Genomic DNA, 9,873 nt, shown 5'->3' with positions numbered 1-9,873 from the left:
AGAGCAGTATATGTGTGTGTGTGTGTGTGTGTGTGTGTGTGTGTGTGTGTGTGTGTGTGTGTGTGTGTGTGTGTGTGTGTGTGTGTGTGTGTGTGTGTGTGTGTGTGTGTGTGTGTGTGTGTGTGTGTGTGTGTGTGTGTGTGTGTGTGTGTGTGTGTGTGTGTGTGTGTGTGTGTGTGTGTGTGTGTGTGTGTGTGTGTGTGTGTGTGTGTGTGTGTGTGTGTGTGTGTGTGTGTGTGTGTGTGTGTGTGTGTGTGTGTGTGTGTGTGTGTGTGTGTGTGTGTGTGTGTGTGTGTGTGTGTGTGTGTGTGTGTGTGTGTGTGTGTGTGTGTGTGTGTGTGTGTGTGTGTGTGTGTGTGTGTGTGTGTGTGTGTGTGTGTGTGTGTGTGTGTGTGTGTGTGTGTGTGTGTGTGTGTGTGTGTGTGTGTGTGTGTGTGTGTGTGTGTGTGTGTGTGTGTGTGTGTGTGTGTGTGTGTGTGTGTGTGTGTGTGTGTGTGTGTGTGTGTGTGTGTGTGTGTGTGTGTGTGTGTGTGTGTGTGTGTGTGTGTGTGTGTGTGTGTGTGTGTGTGTGTGTGTGTGTGTGTGTGTGTGTGTGTGTGTGTGTGTGTGTGTGTGTGTGTGTGTGTGTGTGTGTGTGTGTGTGTGTGTGTGTGTGTGTGTGTGTGTGTGTGTGTGTGTGTGTGTGTGTGTGTGTGTGTGTGTGTGTGTGTGTGTGTGTGTGTGTGTGTGTGTGTGTGTGTGTGTGTGTGTGTGTGTGTGTGTGTGTGTGTGTGTGTGTGTGTGTGTGTGTGTGTGTGTGTGTGTGTGTGTGTGTGTGTGTGTGTGTGTGTGTGTGTGTGTGTGTGTGTGTGTGTGTGTGTGTGTGTGTGTGTGTGTGTGTGTGTGTGTGTGTGTGTGTGTGTGTGTGTGTGTGTGTGTGTGTGTGTGTGTGTGTGTGTGTGTGTGTGTGTGTGTGCACGGGTGTGTATGTGTGAGTGTGTGTGTGGGGGGGGGGGGGGAGCGAGAGAGAGAGAGAGAGAGAGAGAGAGAGAGAGAGAGAGAGAGAGAGAGAGAGAGAGAGAGAGAGAGAGAGAGAGAGAGAGAGAGAGAGAGACGGTTACCTGAAGATCAAATCAGCTTCAGGGAGCCTAGTGATAAGCTCTCATTCCATATCGCAGCGAAGACACAGGCACAGCGACCGACAATGCACGTGCCAGCTAGTCTACAGCAGTGAATACGTATGCTGTGGTGTTTGAATTGTTGAGAACAGATCCAGGCACCATGCCTTGGTCAGAGCCTCCCTAACGTTATCTTCTGACCTTGTGCCAGTGCAGGCCCTTAAGCTGATCAAGAAAGCTTACCGATATTCAAGGCAGAACAACTTCTTCAAGTGCCAGCCAATCTTGGAGGTATGTGCTGGACACATTATACTAGCAGGGTACTATTTCTAGTCTGGAGCCCCGTGACACGCAGCCTTGTTATCGCCACATACATGTACGAAGGAAGTGTTCGAAGAATCCATTGGTGTAAATCGGGAGTACAACTTACAAGGTCCATTCTGCTGTGCTGCATATAAGAGGGCTTTATTCCTCCTGCTGTCTAGCGGTGGTGTTGAGTTGTTGAGTTGCGAAGTTTCACTTTTTTCAATGTTGTGTTGGTTCTGAAGCCTGCCAATTGCTACCTGTCCTTCTTTTCTCTCTGTGTATCCATCCATCCATTCATCGACCCATCCATCCACCCACCCATCCATCGATCCACCTGCCTATCGATCCACCAATCCATCCACCCACCCATCCATCCACCCATCCATCCATCCCTCCCTCCCTCGCTGCCACCCTCCCTCCCTCTCCCTCCCTCCCTCCATCCATCCATCCACCCATCCATCCATCCATCCATCCATCCATCCATCCGTTCATCAATTTATCCATCCATATATCTATCCATCCCTTCCTCCCTCCCTCCCCTTCCCCTCTCCCTCCCTCTTCCTCCATCCGTCCATCTGTCCGCCCATCCATCCGTCCCTCCCTCCATCCATCCATCCACCTATCAACCCATCTATCCATCCATCCGTCCGTCCACCTGTCCATCCATCCACCCATCCATCTACCCACCCATCCATACACCCATCCATCCCACCCTCCCTCCCTCCCTGCGACCCTCCCTCTCACTCCCTCCCTCTGGCACTCCGTCCCTCCGTCCCTCCATACATCCATCCATTCATCCATCCATCCATCCATTCATCCATCCATCCATTCATCCGTTTGTCCATACATCCGTCCATCAATCCATCCATCCCTATATTCATCCATCCCTTCCTCCTCCCCCTCTCCCTCCCTCCCCTTCCTCTCTCTCTCCCTCTTCCTCCCTCCTTCTTCCTCCCTCCCTCCCTCCCTCTTCCTCCCTCCCTCTTCCTCCCTCCCTCTTCCTCCCTCCCTCTTCCTCCCTCCCTCTTCCTCCCTCCCTCTTCCTCCCTCCCTCTTCCTCCCTCCCTCTTCCTCCCTCCTTCTTCCTCCCTCCCTCTTCCTCCGTCCGTCCGTCCGTTCGTCCAGGTGGGCGGGCGGGCGGGCGGGCGGACGGATGGACAGCCAGCCAGCCAGCCAACCAGACAGAAAGACAGACAGACAGACAGACAGACAGACGGGCGGGCAGACAGATAGTTTGTTAACCATCGCTGTTGCTGCACGCAGACATGCACACAGTGCTGCTACTGCAATGATGCCCGCCTCCCCCCCCATTGCCCCCCCCCCCCCCATTGCCTGTGCGTTAACTGCAGGAGTTCCTAATCGCTAAAGAGTTTGCAATGGACGGCATGGAGCAGCCTGATATTCTGACTATGGATCTGGTCGGAGCGGAAGGATCCGGAAAGTCGACAATGGCCGAATCGCTGGTCACAACGAGTCGTGTTCGCCAGCTGCTGCGGCAAGAGCACCAAGCGGACACAGGGGCTACAGACCTGGGCCGCCGCACGAAGGGAATTGCATCGCTGGAGTATGTCGATGTGCTCCTCGGCCACACCGTTCACTTGCGTGACCTTGCCGGCCAGGAGCAGTTTGCAGTCACGCACGACCTCTTCTCCATCTCCGCTCCATCGAGTCGGATGCTGAGCTGCATGTTCGTTAACGCTACTGACGACCAGGGCAAGATCACTCGCGATGTGATGGTCTACGGTGGCAACATCTTGAGTCGCATCCGACCGTCTCGAAACAAACCAGGTAACGTGAAGATTTGTTTTCATCAGCCTGCCCCATTGCCCAAAGATCACCGGGACACCCGTTGACCAAACCTGGACAATCGAGCGCCAGCCTGGTGTTGTAAATAATAAATCGTCGTGTCCGTTCCCAAAGGGATCTCACGACGGCCGCTAGCACCCAATAAACCCTAGCGGCAGATGCAGCGCCTAACGGTAAGGGTGAGGGGATAAGTCTCACAACCACTGGCACAAGTGCCGAGAAACCCCGTTAGCCGCATTCATGTACCCCTTGTGCCTGGCCACAGGTTCCCAGTTGACTATGGGTAGCTGCACGGCTGGACAAACCGCTCCCAGGGAGGACTTAAACCAGGTACCTCTCGTATCTCAATCATGGTCTTTGACGAACCCACTGTGCCTGCCAGGTGTTGTCAAGAGTACATAACCCCCCAGAGTGTGCAACGCCTGATCCAGCACTGCATAGGGTCTTGGTCGAGCGTAGTCGGATCTTCTGAAAGTTCTGGTGTGATGCGTACACTCCACACCAGTGCAAGGCCTGTCTTGAGGCAAGGCATCGTTGTAGTTGTTTTTGATCCGAGAGTTCCCGCGACTCCCTGGATTCCCCTCAGATGTGTACAGTATTATGACGCAAGGATCCGATTATGCTCAACCAAAACCCTATGCAGAGCTGGATCAGGCATTGTACACTCTGGGGGGGGGGGGGGGTATGTACTCTTGGTGTTGTGCTGCATGAAAAGGGATAACAGCGCAGAGTACTACTAGATGAGTACTACACTATTGTATTTTATTTTATTTTTATTATTTTACTTGAGCATTCCCAACAGACCCTAAGGTCTTCTTACAGGGTGCCCAAGAGGAATGAACGTGTTAAGTTCCTGGCGAAATGAATTGGGTATAATTATACTGAAGTAGCATTCTGGCGGTGATATTTTAGCCTCCCTACTTTGCTTGTCCCAAGGGTGTGTGTGTGTGTGTGTGTGCGTGCGTGCGTGCGCGCGCGTGCGTGTGTGTGCATCAGGACTCCATAACACTATCAGGTCAGACTTTACTTGGTATGGTAGTTGCTTCTGATGTCTGTGGGACGGGCTCTGCAGATTCCACCTTCTGCTGTGAGCATTGGACACAATCAGGAATCCACGAGTTCCTGTGTGCGTGCTTGCGTGTGTGTGTGCGTGTGTGTGTGGGGGGGGGGGCACCATCTAGTGTCAGCTTCTATCAAAGCAGCGTGCTGTCTATACTGGTTACCCCAGCAAGTGCAGGGTGTGCATAGGTAACTGTCTTGGCCGTTTCATGCCGATGTACTCCGTGTGGTGTAGACCAGGTGTACATTGATGGTCGATTCACATGGCTTCGCCAGTTGGGTGGATTAGACAGTTATCTGGCGCAAGTTTTGATCTGTCTCATTCAGATCTTGTTCACTATCGTTGCTATAAAAGAAAATCTGTGGGTGCACATCCAGTGCATTTGCAGATTTGCGTGCTTCTCTTGCGACGGGCGTATACATGGTACATGGTACATGGTGTGTGTGTGTGTGGGGGGGGGGGGGGGGGGTGCGTATGTGTGTATGTGTGTATGTGTGTATGTGTGTATGTGTGTATGTGCGTATGTGTGTATGTGTGTATGTGTGTATGTGTGTATGTGTGTATGTGTGTATGTGTGTATGTGTGTATGTGTGTATGTGTGTATATACAACAGAATAATATTATGTATACGTATGTATACAGGTACAAGGTACGTATGTGCACATGTACATGTATATCTGTACCGGTAATGACGTAACTCGAATATGAGCTCCCCGCGTCTGTTAGCCGTGTCCAGCCAGTCTCTTTGTTGAGTAACGAGCTAAGTGTCTTCCAGTAGAGTAATGTGAGCTCAAGCTTGATCTTTTGGCAAGGCTAATCTATCTGTATGTTAACAAAAAGAAGAAGAGAATGAAGAGTTCTTTGTAACTCCGGGTTTCACACACAAGGCGATCATCAGACGATATCTGTATGTTGCTGTATGCATATTACTTCTGATTATTCTGGAACGTGCTGTGTTTGTCTCTGTGTTGGATGCAGAATCACATCCCATCATTGTAGTCGCCACGAGAGGTGACAAAGTCAGGCGGCAGAGTGAGCAGCTGGTCTATGAAACGGTGTGCAGATCGCTAAGAGTCTTCAAAGGTTTCTTGTCGCTGAGGATATTTGTGTGTCTGGACGCTCGCTCTGCGGGCTCAAAGAAGATGAGCAAATTCCGTGAGGATTTTCGACAGCTTGTGGTTCAATTGCTGAAGGTAAATTTTCGACTACTAACTTGCCAAGTCAGTGGCTGTGTGTGTGTGGCAGGAATGTTCAGCCAATGGAGGCAAAATCCTTCTGATATCAAACGGGGTAAATGAAAACGAGCACTTATTATTATTAATTAAATAAATTACTGCAAAGGAAAGTAAGTGAAGTACTATTGTGCGAGGAATACACATGCGCATATGCATGCATCCCACCCGTACTCTTGACCTTTGACCTTTGATCTTTGGGCCACACTTACACATACCATTATTATTTTATTATTATTATTATTATTATTCCACAATCACGATGACATAGTGCAAATAAGCATGTGATGCGGGCGATTTTAACCAGCCATGGTGGGGACAACTGAGAAAAGAAGGAGACAAAAAGAGAAAAGAAAACAAAACAAAAGAAGTACTTTAGGAACCTGGAGAGAGCAGTATGAAGATTAGGCTAGCAATGGAAAACAACGAACTCAATTCAATTCGACTTAGGCGCGGGCAGAATGGAACAAAATGCAGCGAAGGTGTCATGAGACTTTACCTCCTGCGGAAGCCGAGACCAATGAGAATAGGACTTGAACAGAGGGGATTTTAAAAGGATCGATGATCTGGCAAGTGGGAAATGGAGAGAACATCTAGTACGCGAGCTATTATTGAACCAGCTTAAATGCGCAAGTGCATGAGGAGGAGCAAGTTGAAGCTTAATACGGTGAATGAATTTGCATGCCGAGTGGGGAAAGCGTTCTGAGAGAGGGGAAGAGGAAGCCAAAATGTATAGCGTCTGAGAGGAGGTCAGAGGGGGCATGCGAAATATTAATCGAAGTAATTTACGGTGGGTGACTTCTAACCGATGCATAAGAGCGGAGGATAGACCGGAGGACCAAACGAGAGAGCAGTAATCAAACAAAGGAAGAACATAAGAGTGATAAATTTGTATTCGACAACCATGGTGTAGATGGGAGATGTGAGGAGAAATGCAGCCTATCACGCAGCAAACTCGCTTTTCAATATAGGTTACGTGCGAATCCCAGGACAAGTGTTCATCAAGAAATATACCAAGGTGTTTGTGATTTTTAACGATGTTGATAGCAATGGGATCATCAGGGAAAGTAAAAAGCCGAGTCGTAAAGAGGGTGAGGTCACTGGAGGGTCGTGGGGGGATACAAAGGATTGCCATTTTCGACACATTGGGGCGGAGTTTCCACTTCGACATCCAGCGCACAACTTGATTAATGTGATACTGTAGCGAGTCGCAGGCTTGTAATTATCCTGGCTCGGTTATATGGAGCGCTTTATCGTCCGCGTAGAGTGAGGTATGATCCAAACCTGCCAAATCATTAACGTATACGATGAACAATAGAGGCCCCAAGATAGAGCCCTGGGGCACTCCAGAGGGGACTGTTAGAGGGGCGGACAGGGCATGTCCAATTCGGACACTCTGTCGACGTTCAGTGAGATAGCTGGTGAGCCACTGCAGACACGTCCCGGCCACGCCAAACGCTGCTAACTTATGGAGGAGACCCCTTGTCCAGACAGTGTCAAATGCTTTGCTCAGGTCAAAAAAACATAGGAGGCTAAATTGCTTCTGATCCTTGCATTCATAGAGCTTCTGCACAAGCCTCAGCAACTGCCAGGCGGTCAAATCGCCTCGCCGAAATCCAGACTGTGACGGATCAAGGACCGGGTTCACATGTTGGTATAAGTGGCCAAATGCCACACGTTCACAGAGCTTTGAAATAGTGGAAAGGAGTGAAATCGGCCGATAATTGGATGCAGACAGTTTACTGTCTTTATTCTTGTAAATAGGCACAACCACAGCTGCCTTCTAGACATCAGGGAAGATTCCGGTGGCGAAGGACTGGTTGAAAACTAGGCTGAGAGGGATAGCTATACTAGGAGACAGGGCTTTTAGGAGTTCATGGGATATGCCATCTGCACCTGCCGCTTTCTTGAGCTTTAGGCGACGGATGTGTTGGGCAATGGCGGCGGGAGTAGTGCTAAAAGAGGGTAGTGCTGGGAGCCCGTGGTATGGAATACCAGGAAGAGACCATGCAGGATCATCTGGTGTTCCAAAGCTGATGAATTGGCGATTCAGAGCATTGGCAATCTGGGTAGGGTCGTTGTGTACAGTGTTTTTTTCATGGAGTTCAGTGATGATAGGGTTTCCAACAGGGGTCGGCGAACGAAGCTGCTTAACAAACTTGAACAAACTAGGGGTGAAAAATTGGTTGTGAGCAACACTGGCTCACACTCAAATAACTGCTTTTCACCAGAAAAATATTATATTTCAACGTTTCGGTCATGAAATAACCATCATCAGGAATGAAGTGGGCACACCGGTTAGGATGGGTTAATATACGAGGAGCGCTGCTAACTGATAACAAATCACACCTGCATGCACTATGACGAGAGAGAGAACAAAAGAACAAAACATCACCAAAAAAAACCCAGGTATAGAAATAACGCAATACGCGACAACTCTAAATATGGCACAGGTACAAGCAACAAACAGAATGTACATGTGCACTAGGTGCGTGCAGACATGTAATTGCAGGCGCTAGCAACAACAGTAGTAGTAGTAACAGTGCACTAGTTCAAGGGGTGCAAAACCACCACCATCCAGGAAGAGCGAGTATCAGGGCCAGAAATATGCACAAGGCCTCACCAGAGAATTCACAGGAGGTCCCACCCTGCGTTATTGTTTATGCTGGGGCTCGTGTCGCGAATTTGTATTGCTTCGCGTATTCTCCTCCTGGCCCGATCCGACTCAGTGGCAAGGACGCGAACCTCTGTGAATGCCGACTCGCCAAGCGGCAGTACCTCGCCGCCATGGTGAAGTCGGTAGTGCTCGCCCAGGGCTTTTCCAGACGTCTTGTTGCGTGAGTTATCATTGTGTTCTTTTGTTCGCGTTGCTACACTGCGGCCAGTCTCTCCAACATACTTCTCCGAGCACTTGCAGGTCAGACGATAAACCACGTTGCGTCTTGTGCATTCTACCTCGCTCGATTGGCATGCAACGCAGGCGGCTTTAGGCCTTCCTCGTCGCCTCGGGGCAGCGGGATCCACCCACTTAAGGCAGCAAGGTCCAGTGAGGCTGGACTTAGTGACGCTGTTGGAAAGCCTTGCATTCTTGTAGATTATCTGTACATTTAGATTGTATTTGTTTAGAAGACGGTGGACCCTGTAGTGGATGGCATCCGTTTTGAATGGTAACTTCAACGTGGATCGATAGTCTTTCTTTTGTTTAGCAGGTCGTCTGGCTCGTTCATGAGCAGTCGCGATAACTTTGTCAGGAAAGTTGTTGAATTTTAATGTGTCAATAACCTTTTGCTCACTTCGCTGGCGGGCTGCAGGATCAGAGGAAAGGCGGGCCGCGCGGAGGAATTCCGAAGACGCGATGGCGAGTTTTTGCTGTTGCGGAACGCACGAGTTGAAGTCTGAGACGAGGCCACTGTGGCAAGCTTTGCGGAACAGCTCGAATGATATTGCGCCCTCGGAGGAGACATGAATAGTCGTGTCCATAAAGTCAACCGACCCAGTTTCCTCCGAAGATTGATACGTGAACTTGATGCTCGCATTGGCGGTATTGAAGAATGCAATCAGCTGGCGGAGAAGCGCGGCCCCCAGTGTCCACAGCATAATGATGTCATCAATATAACGCTTGTAGAGTACGGGAGCACCAGGCGAGTTAAGCAACAGCGAGGTTTCGAGGTCATGCATGAAGATAATCGCAAACGGGGGCGCTAGGTTGTTACCCATGGCGATGCCTTCCCTCTGGTGGTAGACCTTCTCACCAAATCTGAAATAATTGGATCTTAGAACGAAGGTTAACAGCTCTTCGATCTGCTCCACGCTTAAACCAAATGTGTCAACAGACTCGATGTGCTGCTGCAGGACTCTAGCAACCGCCTCCACCCCTTCAGCGATAGGGATACTTGGGTAAAGAGCGACCACGTCCATTGTAACGATGATGGTCCCTGCTGGGGCTTGTAGGTCGGGATACACTTGCCGGATATCCTCCAGTGCTTCCAGCGTGTTTTTCAGATGTGCTGGGACATACTTCAGGCATTGGTTGAGTATACGCTCCAGGACGATAGAAATATTGGTCACCGGGCTATCAACAGCTGACACAACTGGCCGAAGCGGTACCGTGGCTTTGTGGTCTTTAGGTAGGCCATACATCTCCGGAAACCTGTTGTCGCCAGGGAGTATGGCTTGGTACAGGTCCTTCTCTAGTGTACCACCACAGACGCGTTGAAGGATGGTGCGCGTTTGCTTCTCCCAATCATCGATGGTGACATTGACGGGTGTGAACTTTGTCTCATCTGACAGGATAGTCTCGGCCTTATCAAGGTACGTTGCCATCTTCATCGCCACAAACTTATTGCTCTTGTCGGACCTCTTGACGACCACG

General features: G+C 50.0%; 1 protein-coding gene across 2 annotated transcripts in view; it reads left to right on the top strand.

The window, feature by feature from the left end:
• The window catches only part of LOC135818418 (uncharacterized), a 106,124-nt gene that overhangs the window by 72,802 nt on the left and 23,449 nt on the right, over nucleotides 1–9,873 (top strand). For both annotated transcript variants that reach the window (XM_065331789.1, XM_065331790.1), the window contains exons 17-19: nucleotides 1,314–1,388; nucleotides 2,753–3,191; nucleotides 5,248–5,462. In XM_065331789.1, the coding sequence (XP_065187861.1) occupies nucleotides 1,314–1,388; nucleotides 2,753–3,191; nucleotides 5,248–5,462 (729 nt within the window). The remainder of the gene's footprint in view (nucleotides 1–1,313; nucleotides 1,389–2,752; nucleotides 3,192–5,247; nucleotides 5,463–9,873) is intronic.

This window comes from Sycon ciliatum, chromosome 5 (genome assembly GCF_964019385.1).
Source record: "Sycon ciliatum chromosome 5, ocSycCili1.1, whole genome shotgun sequence".
In the NCBI taxonomy this organism is placed as follows: Eukaryota; Metazoa; Porifera; class Calcarea; order Leucosolenida; family Sycettidae; genus Sycon; species Sycon ciliatum.
The sequence above is the reverse complement of the archived record's forward strand: the minus strand, read 5'-3'. Positions and strand labels throughout refer to the sequence as shown.